This window comes from Orussus abietinus, unplaced genomic scaffold (assembly GCF_000612105.2).
Source record: "Orussus abietinus isolate OABI.00-Male unplaced genomic scaffold, Oabi_2.0 scaffold9, whole genome shotgun sequence".
In the NCBI taxonomy this organism is placed as follows: Eukaryota; Metazoa; Arthropoda; class Insecta; order Hymenoptera; family Orussidae; genus Orussus; species Orussus abietinus.
Window position 1 is genome coordinate 1,769,151 of NW_019396004.1, and position 22,733 is coordinate 1,791,883.

Here is a 22,733-nt window from a genome sequence, read left to right on the forward strand (position 1 = left end):
CGGTTGGAAAATCTCGAAATGGCCGAGCAGCATCTTCCCTCGACAGCCTTTTTGTCGTTAATTCAAATCGTCGGAAAGTATCTACGGCAGTGAATTAATTATTAAAAATTAAAAGCGTCCCTTTTCGGCCCTGCTCGACATTTCGAATTTTCGGGGCGCTTTCCCCTCGACGAGGGATGCTCCTCGATTTTATTTTTCTCTCTTTTTTGTTCTCGATTGTTTGTTGCTCAATCCGGTCACATTCGGCCTCGCGTATCGATGCGTTTTCGGTAGTTTCTATTTAGCGCTGTCCGGGATGACAATTTCCCGCGATATGGTTAGTTAAGCGCATCCGAGTTGGACAAAGGTTTTCGGGGGAAAACTCGATCGCGGAACGTTGCACCCTGGCGGACGCATTGCGTCGCATTTTTGCCGAGGAGCGTCTCGCGATTGTCCGGAATCGCCGGATTGGCATTGATTTGTTGGTTCAAATGACGAGAAAAGAGGGAAAAATGGAGCAATCACTGGGCGCGACGCGGGAAATGGGGAGGAAAAGAATTCAGGTTGAAATTTCCACCGGCAGTGAATTTATTCGACAAATTTCCCAGAGAAGATCGATCGATGATTTAAACAATTGACTATCTTGAAGTCTACTGTACTATATATGTATATCGATGTATCTTCATTTTTAATATTTCTTTTAACGGTTTCGTTAATTTTATATTAACATATAAAGCGAAAGCAGTGGACGGGGGTGAAAGCAGACATTCGGCCGTGTCGCTTGTTCTCATTTGCATTCGCTTTCCCTCCCTCTCCCCGCAGCTGTCATGCACTAGCTTTCCGTTTCTCCGCAGTTTTCCGAATTCCCGGGAAATGCACCGCGAAATTCCCCGTCCGCCATGTCAGCCGAAACGATACGAGGGATATTTATTTGCCTTCGACGCACCCCCGATAAACCGGCATTGCGTTCGATTTGCGTTAACGCAGCCGGCACCTAGTGGAACAAGTCAAATTGATTCAGCCAGTTCATCCCTTTCCCCTATCCCGCGTATTTACCCTTTCCAATTTTCCCTTCCCTTCATTACCCTTCTTTTTCATTCCTTTCTTTCTTTTTTTTTTTTTATAATTTCTTCAAACCTAGTTATGGAGCCGCGTCTGACCGACATCGATATTTCCATTTCAGGGCGAACGCCCCCCGCCACCCCCTTTTTTTTTTCTCCCAGTTTGCTCTGAATGTTTCATACGCTTCGTTATCAGATCCCGATACCAGAGGTCAGATTCCGGATAATCGTTCAGGGGGAGGGAAAACCTGGGAGTTCTGGATCAAGGGGAAAAGTCGACGAGTGGTCGGACAGTCCTCTGGATTTCCATCTCTCGATCATCGTTTCTCCCGTTTTCATCCCTTTTTCCTTGGCGATGAATTTTGACGAGGGGTGGCTTCGGCACGCAGGATATCCGACTTCTGGAGGACGTCGGTTGAATTTATGTCCTTTTATCCTGCTTATCGGGCTGGTTATTTTTCGGATCCCTCGAAGCACCCCTCCTCTCCGTACTCCGGACGTAATGTCGCGGCAAACAATGGCACGTACGTGCACGGGTGATGTACCGAGAGCTACGTAAACATCTCCAACCCCTAAAAGTGGGGGGGCGTAGACTCGGCAAAGTCGCATAAACTTCAGAATCCTCCCAAACCCTGGGTAGCTTCTGTTTCGGCCGGGCTCTCTTCATGAGAGCGTCATGATTTATTCTGCCGAGATTTGGGACGGCGTCGCTCGAGCTGCAGTCTCTTCTGACCTCCTCTGCGACTCCGCTTCTTTTTTCCGCGTGTACAGAGCTTAATCTTCTTCCCGTTTCTTCGACTTATTCCCTTATTTTCCCTCCCAAAGTCCCACGGAATCGAAGTTTACTCGGATCTTCCCCGGCGGGTTGCGGAGAAGCTTCCTCGAGCTCCGCAATATTTTGACGTCGCCATATGCAAACCGGGGACTTAATCTTCTCTGCGTTTCCCTTCCTCCCTTTTTGACGTTTCCCTCCCCTCCGTACTCGTATCTGAATTTTACCGTCAGTCGCAAAAACTTTCGACTTGAAGAATGGCACACCACCCCCTCCTCGCGGCTGTCTCTTCATTTATTCCAATTTATTTCAATTTATTCCGCGGCGATTTCGACGCCGTATCTTTCCTCGTTTATTCATACGCGGGGTTAATCTTTCCCTCGTTTCCGCTGTTTTTCTTTCCCGGACATTTTGAAACGTCATGGGAACTTTCCCGCGAGTTTCCCAGGGCTCGTCCCGATTTATTTCAGGGCGATATCGTCGTGGGCCTTAATCTTGTCCTCTCCTTATATTTAAAAAATCATCCCAGTTTTGTCATAATTCCCCTCTCGATTTATTCGAATTTATTCCGGGGGGATTTCTACGCTATATCTCTTCTTTCGGATTCATATAGGGCTTTATCTTTCCCTCGTTTACGTCGTTTTTCTTTCCCCGGACATTTTAAAAATCATGGGAATTTTTGCCCCGAGTTTCCCACGGCCCGTTTCGATTTATTTCCCGGCGATATCCTCGTGGGCCTTAATCTTTCCCTCCCCTTACATTTAGAAAATCATGCCAATTTTTTCATAACTTCCCCCGATTTATTCGAATTTATTCCGGGGGGATTTCTACGCCATATCTCTCCTCTTCCGGATTCATATAGGGCCTTAATCTTTCCCTCGTTTCCTCAATCTCGTATCTCCCTGAAATCGTATCTGAATTTTAAATTATTTTTCCTCGTTTCTTCTATCTTTCCGCGGTCCCCATAAATCGTCGGGGGATTTTATTCCGCGTTTTTCCCGGGTTTATGGATATCAGAGGCTGATTGGGGTTGCACGGGGCTGTACAGGGCGACGCAGGTCAAGTGTCGGAAAAGCCTTTTCGGGAAGTTCGTAGACACCGAGAAATGGTCCAGCGGGTTTACATGTTCTCACAGCCGGCGTTCCCGTAATTTTCCAGGGGGATCGCTTTCCGGGAACTCCGATGCGATCTAACCTCAAAGCCGACCTCGCCGCCGAAATATATTTACTCGGGAACACGTTGCCCGGTTAACGCATCCCACGGGATTCCGGCCATCCCGAAGCTCTCCCGACTAACGAACTGCAAACGTCCCCGGGAAATTAATTCTTGCCCCCCCCCACGGTGCGGAGAATTGCGGAAAATTAAAAACCAACACGGGAATTCTAACCTCCCATTCCCCGTGACAATGAATTCCCAGGAATTAGTAATTATTAACGACGGATGAGGAGGATCTTGAGTTCCAGGAATTATGTGACATGATACCGCATATCGTCGAATTATTATGGGGGGTTATAATTAACCGGTATTATTTTAGGGGATAATTGAATACCTTCCCGTGAGTTTTGCAGTCTCTAATCCCTGACATCCCTTATCGCGCCCAAGGGTGGGCTCTTCCTTGCCGTGCCGGGGGGTTAATTATTTCTCATAGAGGAATAATACTCGGAATTTCTTCCGGCGCTCTTGGGGTGGTTTTCTCCCTTTCCGGGCACGTTCGGCCTCGCCATCTGAGATGACAAGCCGAGATACACATCGGAGCACCTACACTTCACCGAAATGGAGCCGAGAGAAGTAGAGGAAGTGTCATCGTAAATTCCGGGTTATGAGTGCGCCGTGTTTTATTGGCCGGAAGTCGATATCCGACCTTCGCGGTTATCCAAGTCCTGGGGCTCCTTCGGGATTAGCCCGAAAACCTGGGGAAAATTAAGCCCTGCCTCCTTCTCGGCCAGTCCCGGAGAGATCCTGCTCCTTTTTTCCTCCCCGAGGGGCAAGGACGAGGTAAATGATTTTCCCGGGAAATCAAACCCTTCTCCCCCGGTGAGAAAGTCCCGGGGAAAAGTCCCGAGGAGAGTCCTGGGCTGCTCGGATTTATCGAAGTGCCGGAAGTGACGGTCTGTCGGCCCGGAAGTGGATGCACTTCTGGAAGAATTTCCCGCTCGCCGCGGGAAACTTCCCTCGGGACCCGGGAGCGTTTCTGGGGTGGCGAGCCACATCTTGGGGTAGTTTCCGACGCGACGAAATACTTGAAGAGTTTACCCCCAATGCCGATCCTTCGGGGGTTGATTTCGCGGTTTACTTCGTCGTAATTTACACGAAGACAGCTCAGAACTTGAAGAGGGTTGTTGTCAAAATGTCCCGTCGTCGAAAAATGTGCCTTTCAAAATTAAGCTCTAGTTAAGCGCCACCTTAACATCCCCTAGAGCCTGAGGGCATCCTAAGGGTGGCTCTCCATATCTTGGGTAGTTTCCTACACGAAGAGTTCACCCCCGAGCCGATCCTTTTGGGGCTGATTCCGCGGTTTCGTCCGACATCTTTGATGTCAGAAATGCGCTGCATAGTTTCAGCTGAAACCCACCCTCAAACTCAAAGGGGATGTAATATCGTTACATCGTATGCAGGGTGCTTAGCGCAAAACCCCGTTGTGTATCGAGGAATATTTTGAGCCGAAATTTCGCAGAGTGCCGTATACCGCTTCCGACATCGTGATTCGATAAACATGAAAAAGGGGATGTCGCGGGTCTCGCAGAACTCGAACCCGAGGGATGCTCCAGAGGGATGCTGGGGCTGATGGAATACCTAATACCCCTGAATTTCGAGGGCTGGTCGAATTTCAGCCGCGGAAATCGCGGAGCGAGACTCGGGGGTGGTTTCGGCTCTGCGGGGTGATTCTGCCCCTCGGGGTGGCTTACCCCCTCCGGAAATAAATCCTCTTTTCTCTCTTTTGTCTCAATAAATTTTCGGCCGAAGCGGGACTTTAATGCCAATTTAGGGGAGGAATTTAGGAGGCGCCTACATCCCTTAGCATTGCTTTCCAGGAGGAACCCCTTCCAGAGGGGGTGGTCCGATCGATGCAATTTCCAGTTGATCCCCGTCTAAACCCTCGGCAATATCTCCACATCGATTGCAAGACACAATCCCTGGAAGCCGCAAAAGTACCCGGTGCATTATCAAAAGTCATTAGTTTCAGTGCGTCCCCTAATCCATTACTCGATATTCCCCTCCCCGTGACAACTGATAATTTCCCCCGAAGAGGATTTCCACGCCCTGTAATTTCAAAATGGCACTCGAGGCTGTTAATTGAATGTCCTGGAAAGAGGAAGCGTAATACCTCCCTTTCCGTCTCGATTCCTGGCAAGACCGAATTTGCTGCCTCTCGATTACTGGAATTTTTCGTGTTTTACGTCCGAAGGGCGAGGGAAGAATTTCTTCGTTGATGAAGACTCGGGGGGGGGGGGGGTGGATGGCTCAGAAAGTTGCAGCTATAAGAACAAAGTCCAGCACTTTATTAGAGGGGTGGTGAGGCACGGATTCCCGAGACAAGATGAAATATTCGGAGGAGGGGATCAAGGGGTGGCTCATTCGGGGTAGACGCGTCAAGGGTTGATGCGCGTCGAATCTCTCGGGGGTGGCAAAAATTGAATCTCTGCCCCCGTTAATCGGGGGATGGTTTTTACGAGCGTGGCTGGCGCCGGTTTATCGCGGCCATCTTACAGGGGGTTATACTTATCGCCACCCCCGGGACCAGCTGTTGCGCCCGACGATATCGATGGGGCCAGGACGCACCCCCAGTGGTGGAAATACACATCCACCCGATGACATATTTCCCGGGACCCCCCATAACCACACAAGAACTGATAAACAATCAATAATTGGCGGCATCCATTTTCACCCCTAATTATGGGTAGGGTTCAGGCGGACCCTTCCTCCCCAAAAAGAACCCTGACCCGAAAAAGATTATGATTTCTTGTAATTATGATATCCACCATAAACTCTCCCCCGAGAAATTCAAATGCCGAGGCGAAAATTCTGAGAGTGGATTATCGAAGAAATTAAAAAGAAAATATTGTCATTTGACGTCTCGGTGATTCTCTCCCGGGAACCCTTTCAGAGGGTTTAAGGAAGGGTTAGGGCGGCTGGGGGTGGTTTCCGGACGTGACGTCACATCCGATATCCGACGTTCGATCGCGTCTGGATATCCAGGCCGGTGTAATGGCCGTCAGTGACAGAACGGCCGTTAACATTGGCTTTACAGCCGTAGGTCGCGGGACATTGGGTAAACGGCGATCTGAAATGCGATAACTCCGGTTTTAACTGGGGGTCGGGGGGTGGCGGGAGGTCCAGGGGTTGCAGGGGGCCGCAGGGGGTGGATGGGTGCCCGTAAACCTCGGCCTCGAAACCATCGCATAGTTAGCCAGCTCGTTGATCATCGCGCTATACGAGTCGCGGGTGCCACCCTTAAAAACGGCCCACCCCCGAAAATTGGGCCAGAAATTTCGGATTTCGATTAAACTCGGGAAATTTGGGAAATCGATGGGGACCGATCAAGAAGCGTCGGTAGCGAGGTCGGGAGAGGTCGGGGTGGTTATTACCCCCCTCCCCCCCCCCCATCGCGTTGCATAATTCATGGTGACTTTGGGGAGTTCTGGGTAAACGCCGGGCAGGGGCGGAATTCCGGAGCAGTCCAAGGGATGCTCGAAGACAAGTGGGAAAAATGTGTACGGACATGTATTCATACATGTCGATTTACATACACGGGGGTTGGTACGTCCACATGGTGCTTGTAAGGGGCACGTATTCTTCGGCACATATTTACGCGTATATGGGCACGTACATAAACGTATGTACACCCTGGGCCGCAAAAACCTCATTTGCATAGTTTACATTTTATAGCCTAATTGCAGCTAAAGACGCCATACATGCACCGCCATTCTCCGCGTAATCACGAGGTTGTGAGAATAGTTATGGTTTAATATATTCCGACACGCGGAATATATTAGAGCCCGATTTATTATAGAATATCTGGAAGGTATCGCCATTTTGGGGGGATGTAGAAAAATCCAGCACTATTTAATAAATAATAAAAATTAATCCAATAGCTCGGGCACTTTAAATCTCGGTTTTTCGCAGTTTTCCTCGTTTATTGAGTCCTCGGATTTCATTATTTCCCTGCCGCGCCTCTTTTTTTTTTTTTTCTTTCCTTCTTATATTCCAGGGGATTTGCGGTATGGAAATTCCGCGGGAAATGCTCGGCAAGCTCAGCGAAATTTTCCGCAGCCCTTTCGCGGTCTCCTCGGAGGGGGCGCGAATTTATGCGACGCCTCGCTTTTCACCCACCGAGAGGGAAAATCGAGAAAACGGATTCGAAAATCCTCCCCCACTCGGCCGAGATTACGATTTCGCGTGTTCTCGCGCGAGGGGGTTGCTCTAGTTTTGGATGGCCTATTGACAAGCACGCGGGCTCTTATCGCCTGATAAGTCAACTTGACTTCCGGCTTTTTCCACCTCGAGTTTTCCGCACCTCCTCTTCGCTCATCGAGAAATCAATTAGATATCAAACACTTCTCGAAAAAAGGAAAAAAAAATCGAAAAATAACAGAGGCAGATTTCGGGTCGGTAATTTTTTCTTCTGGGACCACGGTTTTGCGTTTCCGGTCCGTCCTCGAGGAAATATGGTGACCGGAAGTGCATCCCATCCTTTTGTCCTCTTCGGTTCACTCGACCACTTCCGGTCCATCGATCGATCGATGTCAGGACTAGTTCGTTGTTTCCGAGCGATAAAACTTCCCTTATCACGGGTCCTTTTCCTTCGGGGTGCCCACCCCCTCCCGAACTTTGGCCTTCGATATTAAATTCCCGAAAGCGCTCCCACCCTTATTAAAAAGCCACCCCGACCCGAATTTGCATCGGTCGATCGGAGAAAAAAGGGGAAAACGGGAAGAACTAAAAAATCGACCGATTCAGGGGGAGGAAGAGGAAGTTTCCGCCCTCGGAATTTATATGGACTCCAGCCCCACGAACGGCAACGTATCCGAGGGAAGCCAAAAAGGGTTGTACCGAAAACTCCCCCGACTTCGAATTCCCGAGTTAATTAACTTAATTCCTAGGAGTTCGTTTCAGAATTTAAAAATTCCCGCTCCGAGTCTACTCGCGATTCTACTCCCGTTCCGGCGTTCCATCCAGGAACTTCGGGAGCAATATTCCCGATTTTCATTTTCAGTCCCCCCCCCCCTCTCCGCCCCATTTCCAGCAACACGTAACTCGGACGAAATTGTTTTTTGCTGCCATCCAATTTCGCTTCGCATTCGCGGAATCCATTTTAGCGAGGCCATTCGCAAAGGGTAGAATTTTCCTTTTTTCCCCCCCTTGCCCCCAGAAAAGCGGGAACAATCGGGAATTATGCGGAACGATCCCAGGATTAAAGTCCTCCCTGAAACATGGTGGTACTTGTTTCTTTTATTTTTTTGGGGGAAATAATTTCTGCGCCTTTTTTGAACACTCAGCCCACGGAAAGGTGGAGGTGAGGAGTTGGAAAATTTCTCAGAGCCCTGGGAAGCTGCGAACATTTTGGTTTGTTTGTTTTTTTTTTTCTTTCCTTTTCGAGGTCTGGAGGATCTTTGGGAGCGGGGGAAAATCGGAACTGGAAATTTCATCGAATTGGCCCAATTAATCGCAAATCACCTATCGCCGACGTCCAATGCCAGGCGCCAATCAGTGTAATGCCACTTGTTAAACTTTACTGGCCATTGAACGCTCGTTACGCAGCTGGCCAATTTGCTCTGGACCTCGTCGGATGACTAATGAACGGGATTCAGAGGAGAATTTGTCGGATTTTTGTGAAAAAAAAGGATAAAGGGGCAAAAAGAAAGCTCGATCTCCCGTATCGTCGAATCTCCGCGCCATTATGTAATTTGCGTACTTGTTCTAAAGTAACCATGCTTGCGGGCGAAATGGCAATTTCCAATTCTCGATGGGATTTATTTTAAGTCCTTGTTGTCGGATTAAGCCGAAAGGGGGTAAAGTGAATCCCGTGAATTGGGGAATTAAATTCGGAACGGAGGGCTCCTAAAAAGTCTACTTACACCATGTCAGGTTAGGTTGCATTGGGTAAACTCCGCCATAGATTGGATTCTGGTCGCGGAATGGAATTGGCAAACTACATAATTGACCAAAATTCGCTTTGCAGCCCGACAAAGTGCCGGCCGTCGTTTATACCGGCCGGCTCCGATTTAATCCGTGGGAGAGTCCTCCAGGATCGTCCTTCGGCCCATCCTTAATTTTTACGAGGCGTCTCCATCTCGCGCCCTTAAATGCTAATTTAAACTTTCGAATATTCAAAGGAGGGCTCCGCCAATTCCGCTCTAATTAAAGTCCATTACCGCGAGTACTCCACCTTCGCCAGGGTACGCGGGGGTTTAATTAAAGCACCGTCGAATATGTTGAGGAATTTAGAGAAATTTGTTGTTAATTCGGTAGATTGCCCCGCGTGTCAGGAAACGCCTCGACGTCGAATTGGATAATGTAGAGTGTTTCGAGTCGAGATTAAGTGTTGTAGTCTCGCAGTGTGCACTTGGTGCGGGACTCAGGCGGGAGATTTCGCGGTAAAAAATGGAGGAATTAATTCCCTTTCTCGGTTTTCTTTCCTCGCTCTTGTCTAATAGAATTTTAGTTGGCAGCAGCCTGAGCAGAATTACGGCTAAATGGAGGGTTCCTTAATTTATTCATTTATTTCTTCTTTATCGCTCGGCCCTCTTCGGACTAGATAATTAAGGGAGAAAAGGCAGCCCCTAGTTACCTGGTTACCGTAAACTTCAATGGCCGAGGATCTTCATTTTTACTTAAGACTTCCACTTCGGCCGGCTCCTCGGTTTCTGAGTTCGGAATACTTAAAGAGCTTTATCAATTTCCCCCTGATTAAAAGTTGCAACCGCGCGACTGTTCTGCCTCTCCCAAGAAGTGGACTTAATTCGAGATTGAACGGGGCTGAGATATTTAGAGACACGGGAAGGAGAGCAGGACTCACGTAAAGAGACTCGGGATTTTTCCAGAAATTTTCCCTCCCTTAAATGAACATCACACTAAATTTATTTCTCCGAGTCGGCTCGACCCTTGGGATGATTTCCCGACTAATCGAGGATTATCAAACTTCTCAAATTAATTTTTCACCGCGGCTGTAAATCGCGTTCATTGAATTACTGACCGAAAAGTGATTAACAGGAAAATGATTAGCGAGGTGAAATGCGCGTTTCAATTTATGCATGGTTCCGGGAAATGAGCATTTTTACGTTCATGGGTGGACCTTCGATTGGATTTATCTCCCGTGTATTTACATCGAAGAGGAAATGTATTTTAATTTATTCATCGTCCAGGGGATGCTGCGCAATCGCCATTACACCTGCCCGGGGTGCAGTGGTGATAATAAATGATTTCCAAGCTTGATATGGAAACTCGGGGAGCCATTTCAATTTATTCATCGCTGATATACTTTGGGCCGGATCAAATAATTTATTGTTACCGGACACCCGCTCATAACGATTTTATTCATCCGCAGGCGATGTTTCGACTGCGCCCTATAGTTAAATCCGCTCGTTCGATTTTCATTTTTTTTTTCCTTTCTTTTTTCGAAGTCCTCGTCGAATTTTCAAAACGTCCAGCCATTGCTCCGTTGGGGGGCTTAGAATTTATCGAAATGCCGTCAAACCACAATGGGTGTTGCGAAGCGTGATATCGACGTTTTCCCCGGCATATTTAGCGGGTTACATAATGTAATTGCGAGCGTAATTGCAAATCACTGGCGCAACGGCGACGTGCAGTAATGCAACGAGGCGGCATTGCGGGTCTTGGCGGAACACGCGGGGACATAATTTATGCCCCGATATTGACATAATTTAGGGAAACTACATTGACGAGTCTTAACACGGCCCCTAAAATGTCGTACAAGAAGCGAAAACCAGGAGTGATTGGTTTTCCCGAAAAGAGGAAAAAAAGGGGAAAAAAAAAGTCTAAGCGAGGTCCTGGTTTCGATCGCCGAAACGGCCGGCGTCCGATTAAGCGGAATTCCAATCTGATTTCGAAATGGAAATATCGAGTCGGCGTGATTGAATTTCCGAATTTCCCTTCCACCTCTGGATCCGGAATAGTAATGTCCGATTTTTCACGGGCCGAGTTTAATGGCTAATTCAGGGTAACTCGCGATTACACGCAGAGGCGCGCGAGGTCGGCCAGTATTTTTCCCGGAGAACATTTTTCCTCATTTTCCGAAAGGACAGGGTGGAAAATCCCACCCTTATCGACGCTCGATTAATAAAGCTTCGTTTACGCCCTCGCCCTTTAACCACCTCTTGTCCCGCTAGGGTAACTCAAAAGACGATTTGCATCAAGGGGCAGGGGATGACCGGGTTCTCCGAGAAAAGGGTAAATAAAAAGCGTACCCTTAAACCCGGAAAAGTGCAAGGAAGTACCGCGGCAAATGGCAGTCCGCCATTTTCCCTCGGCGGTGCTGCCCCCCGGCGGCGTTTCCCTCAAAGACGACATTTCGCGGCCGTTTGTTTCTCTCCGATGTTTCACTCCTTCGCTTTTTACGAGTATTCCCGAGCCGGTGACCTTAATCTTCATAAACCCCCTCCAGGTGCAGGGACATTTCGAGGTACTTCTCACCTACCCCTTTCTCCGCCCTTTTCCCCTTACCCTTATCACTCTTCCAAAAACGAGAGGTGAAATTAACAAGTATCTTGAGGAAAGCGTTGATAACAATTGTTTCTAAGGCGGAGGAATTTTTCAGTCGGCATTTCGGAGGGGATACATTGCGATAATGAGTAGTCGGTTTTGTTGATCCAGCCTCTTCGGGCGATAAGCGTCTACTCCTCCACCCATTGTTTCGCTCCTGGTATCCAGAGCGCCCCTCCACCCTATTTTGGATGGTACCCCATTTTCTCCCCCTATCTCCTGACCTCTCCTCTCATCGCGATATTTGTTCGCCTTTACGGGAGTCCTGGCACCCATCTCCACCCATCACCTCCTAAAACCACCCAAAACCACCCACAAGCACTACCACCCATCGCCACCCACAGTTAGCGATCCACTTCCAGCAAGATTCCTTTCGATTTCCTCCGAGCAAAGGTCGACCAATCGCCTCGCAGGATTCTCCTGGACCATCTCAGGGTTTCCACAAACCTTCGGAGCGTCGCGACGCCAGCCGGGGATTTACAGGAGCCCTGTCGGCTCAGGGGTTTACGGTCCATCGAGGATTTATTTTCGAATTGGAGTTTATAGGGTCGTGCGGTAGATAATAATGCGGTATACTTGTTCGGCCAGGGATTTGGGAAGTGGTTTTGTACCCCATGGTAAGGGGTGAGACCGTGACCAGGGTGGATTATTCGAAAGCATAAAGCCGCCCCAGTCGACTAGATCCGATTAACCGATTAATCGGTTTCGGGGATGTCGCGGTATAAATCGATCTCCGGTACCTCGAGGACATCTACTCCTAGGTGGCCCGGGGATTTGAAATACGCAGCCCGGTCTTTAAATGAACAAAAATGGAAAAGTAACTACTCCTTGGTCATTTCCCCAGTTTCATGGAGAAGACGCGCTCGGTAGGCGTCCTTTTAGTGCCGGCAATTCGCGAAAGCCGGCCATGCACGTCTCGTGCATTTCCCCGAAAGGGTGCGCCCGTTACCCGGAAAATGGCCCGTTTCCCGGGGCCGGAAAAAAGCGGAACTTTGTCCCGGAGAAAAGGCTCGGGGCTTGCTTTCGTCACCTGTTTCGGGGGGAAAAGGGAGCACGACGTGATGCCATTACCGGGGATTCGTGTCTGTGTACGTAGGCGCGGGTTTTTGGGAGAGGAGGCGCCATTACGATAATGACACCCTCGACCGAGTGTTAAAGCCGGAGCCCGTCTAGGATGAGCCAACATCCGGAGAGCGGATCGATGGGTTTCCTCCAAAAAATCGAGAAATCCCCCAGAAAGAGCCCCTAGAGGTCCGAGACCCCTTCTACCTCCATTAGGGTGGTCCACGGTAAACCTGAAATTTTCTCCACCATCTCACGACGGTATTTTCCTCGAATCTCCGCGTTATAGGGTAGGTCAGGAACCTGTCAAGAATTTCAATGGCTGTAATAATTAGACTTCCATGAATGGACGGCTTGTATGGGGTTGGTCGAGGGCTAAGCATCGATACCTCGATCGAACGAACCTGGATGAATGTGCAAGGAACCGATCGGGTTTCTTGGTCTCTGGCTCGTTATTTCACGACATGTATCAATTTTCAGCTCCCAGGAGCTGACTTTTGGGGGCGGTGGGATTTTTTTCTGAATTTCGCTTTCCTACGGGAAATGAATGATTTCGAGGGAAGTGGATCCGAGTGGATCTGGTGGTTCGCGCTCTAGATGAAATCCGTCGTTCATGGCGGCACTTCGGCTCGCGCGAACATAACCTCTCCCTGTATCGCTGGGAACACCTACCAGAGCGGGGCGCGCTTCAGGGCGGCCGCATAATGGCTGCCGGCAGCAACGCACCGGCCCTTGGTTGAACGAGCTAAGGGATCATATCTCAACCCCGGTGTAATCTGAAATAGGTGAGCTGCATCGGACAGATAAGGTCTGTAAATCAATCAGCGCCCCCTCGACGGAGCACGGCGTCCAGCGTATCGCCGATAATGGCCGGACGAAACGGCCAGGCGACTCGTTTTCGAAAACAGCCGTAAAGCGGGAGAGACGAGCTCGGAGACCACGAAAAGCCGATTTTCGGCCCACCTGTTCTACTTAACCCTGTTTGATTATGGGGTTTCGCTAAGTTCACGGTTTCTCTAGACGATAGGAAAGGCGCGGTGGGTGGGCGACGTCGGGTTAATCTTTTAAAGGGTTCTAAAGTTGCGAGGTGGGCGCGTAGATGGTGGCGGCGCACGCGGCGGCCGTAAACGGGACTAAACCGGCGGAAGGATAATGCCGCGCGCTTTTCTTTATGGAAAGTAGCCTTAAGGCGGGCCGCCTTTATCGCGACTACGTGCGCCGGTTAAGGGAGAGGCCGGGGAAGTTTTCGGCTGCCATCTTGGCTCGTGACCACGTCGGCAGGGAGGTGTCCGGCCATTTTTTTAATATGAGAGGCGACACGTGTCAGCTGGCCTCCGCTTTATCGTTCTTAAATCGATTCCGGATACCTCCGGCCCGCCGGATATTAAATTCGCGTGGCCGCCATTGACCCGGAGGAAGACGTCCGGCCTCAAAGGGCGGCGTTTCTCTTTTTCGTCCCTGCTGTAAATCCAACCGTCCGTCAGCTGGCTTTTACGTTATTGCCGCTGTATCGAGTGCGGATCCGCGCCATTAAACGCGTGACGTCACTGCCGTCACGTGACCCGCGGAGCGTCGACCGCGGCAAGATGGCCGCCGTTCCGCGACTCCGAGGCTCGCTCCACTTTTCTTCCCCTTTTCCGTACTTTTGTCGCGATGCGATACTTGCGCTCGTCTTTTGACTAATTGTTGGGGTAAAGTCTTTCAGTGGGAAAGTGGAACGCAGGGCGGGAAGGCTCGCAAAAGAGGGGAATCGATATTCTGGAAATGCACCGCGTGCGCGATGTCGTTAAGATGTACCCATTTTCGCGTTTTCTTCCCTCCTTACTTTCTTATTTCCCTCTAATCGGGGGGAAATTGCTAAATGCGCCTGAAAGTGTTACAGGATTATATTCCGTATGCTCGGTTTCGATATAACCTCTCTCTCTAGGACGATGCACTTTTTCCCTCGTTCGGTGAAGGAGTCGATGCGTCCACGTCGATCCCTCTCGATGCACTCGAGTGCATCCTCCGGAAGAGGGAGAAATGAGCACGAGAGGCGAAAAGGACCGATGGGAAAATGGAGGATTAAATCACGGGGCAACCCCGCGAGGGAAATAGGAAACTCGGGGGTATAATGCACCGCGGCCGGATAATGGATGCACTTCTTCACCAGGACTTTTATCCGTTCGGAATGATTCTCCTTCGCCACCTTTTCATGGCCTCCGAGGAGGACGCGCGAAAATGTGCATCTCGTCTCGCTGTCAACCCGTTGCATTGACATGACAAAATGGGAAAAGTCCTCGGGATCAACAGGTGGCTTTGCCCGGTGCACCGGTGCAGTTTGGGGGTGCAACGGTGCCCCTTTTCATTGCCCTCGTTTATCGTTTTTTTTCTTTCTTCTATTTTTTCCCCTCGCTTTCTTCTTCAATTAGCGACCCCTCTTAAGTGCCAGTCACCTTCCTGTCCTCTCTACTTATTTTACATTTCATCTCTCTCTCTCTTAACCGCGTTTTCACGTTAATCTCCAATTTTTCACATATTTTATAAATCCCAATTTCAGGGTTGCAATTGTTTCACTTTGCAGGGAATTTTGGCTTCTTTCAAATCTAACTGTCCTGCGAGTTTTGGGCAGAAAATCCTGTTTCTCTCTCTCTCTCCCTTTTCTTTTTCCTTTTTATTAGGGGGATTTTCAAGAACTTCTTTTTCTCGCAATTCCTCTCCTCTTCGAGTCGACTTTGTTCGGCATTTCTCGAGGTTTTTCGTCCTCTTTCATTTCCTACGCGATTATTTCCTTTCTCTCTGCCTTTTATCGCTCCCCTTGGCTGGTTTCTCTTATTGTTTCCTCGTGCTCTCTCCCACCGGCTTCGAAGTATAATACAGTTCCTTCAAATTAAACGGGCTGCGGCATTTCTCGCTTTCTTGGAGCTTCGAGCAATTAAACTTCCAGGGCCGGCGGGATTAACTGGGAGCTGTACGTAAACCCGGTGCGAGTCGTAAAAAACAGATTACGGGGAAATTGCGACTAAACGGTTCGCCGTGAAAATATATATAGAAATCAAAGGGTCCATGGGGAGATTGTAAAGGGGAGGAAAAAAGTCGTTGCCGCGATATCAGGGCTGGTCGTGTCGGTAATAATTGACGAACCCGTGGGAAATCCGAGGAGCCTTGGAAAGAGTATACGGGATTTCTTCATGAATCCCCGTGAAAATAATTGAAGGGTGAGGGAATTTTCATTCCGCAATTTCGATCGACGTCTCTCGTTATCTTTGGCTTTTCTCCTCCTTATTTATATTCTCTCGTATTTTATTGCCCGTTTTGTCATAGGAAATTGACTTCTTAGGGCATGTTGCCCCCTTGAAAAGTCTCAGAATTCTCATCCACGAGGAAAAAGAATGCCGGAAAGCAGCTCGGGGAAGATTTAATGCTCCTACTTTCCGGCCGGTTCGTTAAAATATATCCCGAATTTGCATAGATCCGATATTTTTAATCGCGGCCCGCGAGATCTAGACTCGCTCTCCTCGGATTAGCCGGGACTTGATTTACGGGACCGACACGGGAGGGGCACTTGTTCCCTCGGGAAACAATGCACAGCTACACGTCCGTTTATCCCGGGGGGAGTACTGACCCACCGCAACGTGCCTCGTTGTCGCGTTTAATTAAACGCCAAGGAAAAATCCGAATCTGTTAGTAAAAAGTAGGGGGAAAATGCCGTCCATTCTCCTCGTATCCCGGAAAGAATAAAGAGTAACCGAGCGATTTCCCCTGAATTAATTTACCTTTCAATTATTCGGGGACTTTTTAAGTAGAGGGGGTGAAATAAGAGTCAGGTGCGATAAGGGCTAGTTATGAAAAATTATGGAAATCGGCCGTCGTGGGAATTTATCGGAGAAATTAGACCTCGTAGGGGATGTTGAGGATGTTTGAGGAGGGCGCCATCGAGGGCCTGATTTTACGGGGGATTTTTAATGCCGACAAGCGGGAAAATTGGTCCTCGAGATCGCGAGGACCCGGACGCGTTATCGGGCCGGCTCGGATTTAGAAAGTACCTCGAAAATCGAGTCGAACGAGGTATATCTCGATTTTCTCATTTCCGGAGCTGCGCTCTTCGCGACTGGATACCCCCTTCTGCCACCCGAGATATTACCCATCGGAAGAGATGGGATGTCGGTTTATTGCCTCTCGATAGAAAGTACCTTAACGAAGGATCCTGCCGATTCTGCGATTAAAACCGGGATTAAAGGCGATAATGGGGAGATTGCGGCTCGTCCGGGATCGGCTTAAGCCGATCTACTCGACGCCCAAGATATAGGACCTTCCCATTAGGTCTGAAGATTCCCCCGAAAAAATCACCAAACCACCAGATCCAAAATGTAACTAGGTTAAAGTACTTCCCAACACCCCCAGGAAATGGAGTTTTGCTCGAAAATGAATCGAAAATGAATAATCGCGAGGGGATGAAAATTAATTTTCGCGATTTTAATAATAATAAAAATTAAATTAAATTCTCGACATTTTTCTCTGACGAATATTGCCAACGGGACACTCAGAAATCTCGGCCCCCTGTTATCGGGACACTTAAAGCTTAATCAGCGCACCGCCCGGGGACATCACTCGAGATGCATCCGCATCGTCGAGTGGACGAGCTGTCACGCGTGCATTTGTCACATCAGCTGATGCACGGCCGACCCCCCGCGAATATTGTATCCGACGGATTCGAGAGGACCGGACGTCCCGGGGTATCGATTGGGAGCTGGAAAGGAAAAAGGAATAGCCGGAGAAAGAGGGGGGTGAAAAAAAAATCGAATATTGATATACAGACCAACCGGGGAAAAATAAATTTCCATCCGTTGGAAAAACTGACGAGGCATCGAAAACCGGGGAAATCTCCCGATTTTCCTCCCCGTTTCCATATTTTTTTCGGGACGTTAACGCGTTAATGGAACCATTTTATGGCGGCCGGGGAAACTGCCGGTGGGTCGGCCGAGAAATTGCTAATCTGGCATAAAATATTTTTTTATCGCTTTCCTAAGAAGGTTCCTTCCCCCGAGATCATTGTGTATCTCTGCCGGGGGTGGAGGGTGCTGAGCAAGCGTGGCTCGAGTTTTATCGATCGGGAAAATGCAGAAAAAAGGAAATGGAGGGCCTCGAGGAAGCAGAGATGCAACCGGGCCTCGGTTAGAAGTTTGCCCAGGGAGGATTGCTTCGAGAAGTAAATGCTATTTGACAAATCTTTACGTACTGTGGATAATTAATGTGGCGGATCCTCTTTCATCTTTTTCCGGGGAATTTTAGCCCAGGGCCAAGCAAGTCACTCGAAACGTCCGCTCTCGTTTGAATAACGTTCCTCGGAAAATTTCCGAGGGCCGTCGTTATTGCGATCGTTGAAATACGCCGCAATTTCGATAATTTACTACTGGGCTTGTGTCGCAAGGCTCCGTCAATATCGCCGGATGAAATTCGGACCGATGTCGGATTTCGGGAGGGAAACGTCGTTCCACGAGTTATGGGATCTCCGATGGGGATGTTTTGAAAAATGCCCATGGGAAATCGATTATCTAACCGATTGGCCGACGTGGCACTTCTCAGTGAATTTCATTCTTGTGCGTGGACATGTCTTTTTTTTTCTCATTTTTTTTCCGTCTTTTTTCTCATTCAATGACAATTTTTAGGATTTTTTTTCTTTCCTTCATTCATAAACATTTTTTTCCTCAACTCGGGAAGTTCGACGACGGAATCCGAAGATCCGATCGGATCTTCGGATTTCGAAAATTCCCGGCTTCCGGAAAGTGCGAGCGAGGGCTGTAACCCACGTAAACTAGTGCATTTAACCCGAAACCGAGGCGAAACGCAATTACTGACCGACAGTAATTGCATATCCTGTTATTTGGAGGAGCGTCGCTGTTTAAGTAGGTTAGGCGCGATACTTCGACGCTTCGCGAAGTTCGCTTCAACTGCAACGAGCCCTAATTGGATGTCGTACTTCCCGGAGAGAATCCCCCTTATAAAGGTCCCTCCCGGGTCCCACGATTCCGGAAGATAATTCCTCCCCCTCTTTCCCCTTCGTTATCTCTGCGTGCTAATTAAAAACGCCCCGGGAGCTCGACTCTCGATTTGTAGCTCCATCGTAGGATTTCATTTGCCCAATCAGTCGTAACTGGGGAGAGACGAGCCGGACAAGAAAGAAGGAAAAAGAACAAAGAAAAATGACGGTCCGTTCACTCCCCTCGTATATTCGATAATTTTCCAGACATTCCTGGCATTTCTTGTATTTCATTTCAAAATTCATTTCAATTTCTTTTCTATTTCTTCGGGGGGAATTTCAGATTTTTCTTCGAGTAGAGTGAAGTTTTCTGCCTGGCTGAGTGATAGGGGGGTGATTTGTCGGGGTTCTCCGTTTGGGGGTGGCCAACCCTCCTTATTTATTCTCCCTGATTTACCTGAGCACTCGATCACCTTTAACTTGCCCGAGGACTTCCGGGGGCGAGTTAATTCCAGGTGCGTCTCGCGGACAGGGGGTGGAAGTGCGCCTCCAAGGGGGAAAATAGATGTCGTCGGGCCGGAAGTTCGGGGGGGTTGAAGTTCCTAAGTTACCCCTCGGCCGCTCCGCCGGCGTTGCGGATAATGAACACCCGCTCGAGTGATTACCTAATCGAGTAATCCCGATCCTCGGTTTTCCCTCGACTCGGAATATCCGGTTTCTTAGGGAAAATCTTTTCTCGCTTTACCCTAAAAAAAAAAAAAAATAGAATTAAGAGTCTCACCCCGAAATGGGGTGGAAACGTGACGTCTCGTTTTTCCCATTTCCTCCCTTTTCGGCGATCCCGAATTTCCAGCTCTTCAGGGCAAATTTTTTCTCGCTTCACCCTCAAAGAAGAAAATAGAATTAAGAGTCCCACCCCGAAATGGGGTGGAAACGTGAGCTCTCACTCCTCCCTTCCCTCCACTTTTCGGCAGGTATTTTTGATCCGGGGGTAAACGGATTTACGAGTCGTGCATCCGAATGAAGGGGAAGTAAACGTCGGCGGACCGGAAGTTAGAGGGGTTGAATTCGAAAAACCGCCCCACCACCCCCCTGGCCAGGGGTAAGCTTACGAGCACTTACCCGAGCGGATATTCAATCGGGTAGGAGCACACCCCGGAGACTTCTGAGCGACACCTTTAAGCACCAGGGATGGACGCGTAACTCCGACTAATGTCGTAAAAAAAAGGGGTGGCCACCCTTCCGGGGGGGTGATATCGTAATTTCCCAAGAACGATCCTCCGTCAGTTATTCCGTCCGGAAATCCGTAAAAGGGGAGAAATTCCACCCCCAGTGGTGCAAGGTCGACATTTTGGAACTTTCCGAGGACATCCTTTGAGACACCTGTGGGATTTGGAAATCGGGCAGAGTCCGAAAACGGCATGAAACTTCCAGGATGTTTTCCTCCCTCAAAGGGCATCCGGAAGTCCCTCGTGAAAAATTCCTAACCCCCCTGGGACTTCTTCCTCGTCCACCTGCAACGCTCGAAGGATCTCTCCGCAACTCGTTCCGCACTTTATTAAGTTCCGTACCTCGTCTCTCGAACCGCCGAGCGGGAAATCGAAATAGAGGGATTTTTCTCGCTTGGGTATACCGTGAATCGGGCCGGAGAAAGAAAATTGGCCGATTCAAATTGGAGCCCGGAAGCGCGATGAGGGGTCGTTCGGTCGGACATTTCGAAATTCGGAAGTTGCAATCATTCCGGATCCCCGGCGAGCCGGAATATCGGGGGAAGTTGTGGCCGATGCCGTTTTCGGATTTCAGACGAGCCGGAATTTTGAGCCAAAGCGAGCGTTAAACGCGAGTCTCGATTCCCGGGGAAACTAGACGAGAGCTTCGCGCACTCGAATGCATCGGTGGAAGTTTAAAAAGAAAAATGAGATCCAGTGTTTCATCCGAATCGCGGGGAACAAATCGGATAATGGACATAGACACAAGTGGACTCGACGATCCTCGTCTAGTAGCTTGATCCTAGTTCCCGTGTCGACGCTTATTTCGAATTTGGCGCCATCTCGGCGAGGAGTCCACAAAGAAAACTCGAAACCACAGGCCCGACATCGGAGTCTGGGGCGGAGCTCTAATTTCTCTTCTATTTCAAATGGAGAATTCGGGAAGTGGTCCTGAAGGGGACCGAAGCCCGATCTTCGGGGAGAAAAAGGAAGCCCGCAATATTCGCCGAGGCGTAACCCGAAATTGCATTCACGCGCGGTATCGCGGTCCTTTCAAAGGCGCACCCCTTTGATCCTTGCCGCCCCCTTCCCAGGAACGGAGGGTGGAGTCGGAGAATGAGATATTGCGCCAGGTTTAGCCATATTTGCGCCAGGAAGTGCCTTTTCCGGCCATTCTCTCCGCAACCCCTTCTTGGGGACGTTTCCGAACTTCCCAGGATCTTGGTTTGGAGCTCTAAGACGTTCCCATAATTTTTGGCCATCCCCTGCGCACCCTTGAAAATTTCATTGAATGTTGTTTTAGTATCGCTTCTTAAGCGTTATGTTATCGAATGTTACTTATATGATTTTTTAATATTTAAAGAAGAAAAGTTCAGGACTCACCGACGACCGTCACGAGGATCAGGAGACTCAGAGACGCGGCCGTGACGACGGTGAGGACGAAATCTCTCTCGATTCTTGCGTTTCCGTCGAGAGGCCAGGATCCGTTGTTTCCGGTGGCGTTGAAGGCGAACCGTTCCGCGGTTCCGTTCCACGTTTCCGCAGCGGTCTCGTTCCACGTCTCTCCGTGGAAGGAGAGGCCAAAGTTCGCCGAGGTTTCCGCCATTGGCCATCCCATGTCCATCGCTCGTCCTCGTTCATCCCTGGAACAGAGGGGAACTCGTCACCGGGGTGAAATTGGGGAATTCGGGGCAATTTTTCAGAATTTACCGGGAGTCACGTGACGATTCGATAAACCGAACTTCGGAATAGGGGAATTTCCTGGGGATTCGAATCGGGCGGTCGGAAGTCCTGGACGGCCAGGATGTGCAGGACACTCTGGGCATTTATAAGGTCAGGTCGAGGTTGCGAGGTCGTTCGACCTGGATCGAGCCCCGGGAAACCGGAAGCCCCGGCCTCGTATCTGCAAGACGGAAGAACGTCCCCTCGCATGACACACCCCCTGCTCACCGGAAGACCGAACGCACGCAGGGGGTAGTTTGCATTTATCGCGGCCGCGAGGGGTATAAAAGCGATCTGGCGAGCCCTCTCGAAAATCGGAAACGGCGGGGCTTTAGTGTCGTCCCGGAAAATTCCGACCCTCGAGAGAGAGACGCCTCTTCAGGGTCCTCTCCATCCCCGAAGAGGGAATATCGAAGCGCCCGACTGGAAACGGCCATCTCTATATTTATTTCCTCGCGGTATATTTTCAAGGATGTTTATTTTATTACGACCTCTGCCGAGAAAAAGAATTGCCATAATATTTATTTTAATACAAAATGACGGTAGGACACACTAGGTTTCCCGAGAACTTTCCACCCTCGAAGCGCTTCACTGGGGATGAACATCTCTATATTTATTTCCTCGCGGTATATTTTCAAGGGTATTTATTTTATTAAAAATGACGTATGTGGGGTAAAATCTTGGATGATCATTGCGATGTCATTTCCTCGCGGTATATTTTTTTTATCACCCATTCTGATAAGACAATCGGAAGTACTTAGTTTCTTTGAAATGGTGGGGAAGAGCAGGATTTTCGGGGACACCTGGACCCGGAAGCTGCGCCGTCTGGGCGGAAGGACGCAAAGATGGCCTTTCTGGTCGAGTACCCTCCGCACAGGGGTGGCCCAGGGCGAGTGTCGTTTGCATTTATTGCGGTTACGGGGCGCATAAAAGCGCATAAAAGCGAGCACCCTGCTCGAAAATCGAAAACGTCTGACGCAGCTCGCCGACCCGCCCTTGGCGAGGCGAAGACGAGCCGGGGAAGGATTCTAACTATTAAATTGCAGCGCCAGCACGGCCGTGCCCAGAATGGGGTGCGTTCCGGGAACGTAGGGGTAGTTCCGCACGAAATGGTGCCCTTAGTCCTGGGGGCAGTCCTGGATCTCCGATCGACGGTATACCTCGAAGTACCAAAACGTACCTCCGGCTCGCCCCTAAAAAAAGAAATCCCACCCCCGAAGTTTCGCAGAAAATCATCCCCTATAAATGTC

At 49.4% G+C, this 22,733-nt stretch overlaps 1 protein-coding gene across 1 annotated transcript in view; it reads right to left on the bottom strand.

Annotated features, from left to right (window-relative positions):
* LOC105700766 (5-hydroxytryptamine receptor) overlaps positions 1-21,385 on the bottom strand; it is a 48,256-nt gene extending 26,871 nt beyond the window's left edge. Inside the window, exon 1 of the mRNA XM_023434338.1 lies at positions 21,145-21,385. Within this exon, the coding sequence (XP_023290106.1) occupies positions 21,145-21,385 (241 nt within the window). The remainder of the gene's footprint in view (positions 1-21,144) is intronic.
* Between the last annotated feature and the right edge of the window lie 1,348 nt (positions 21,386-22,733).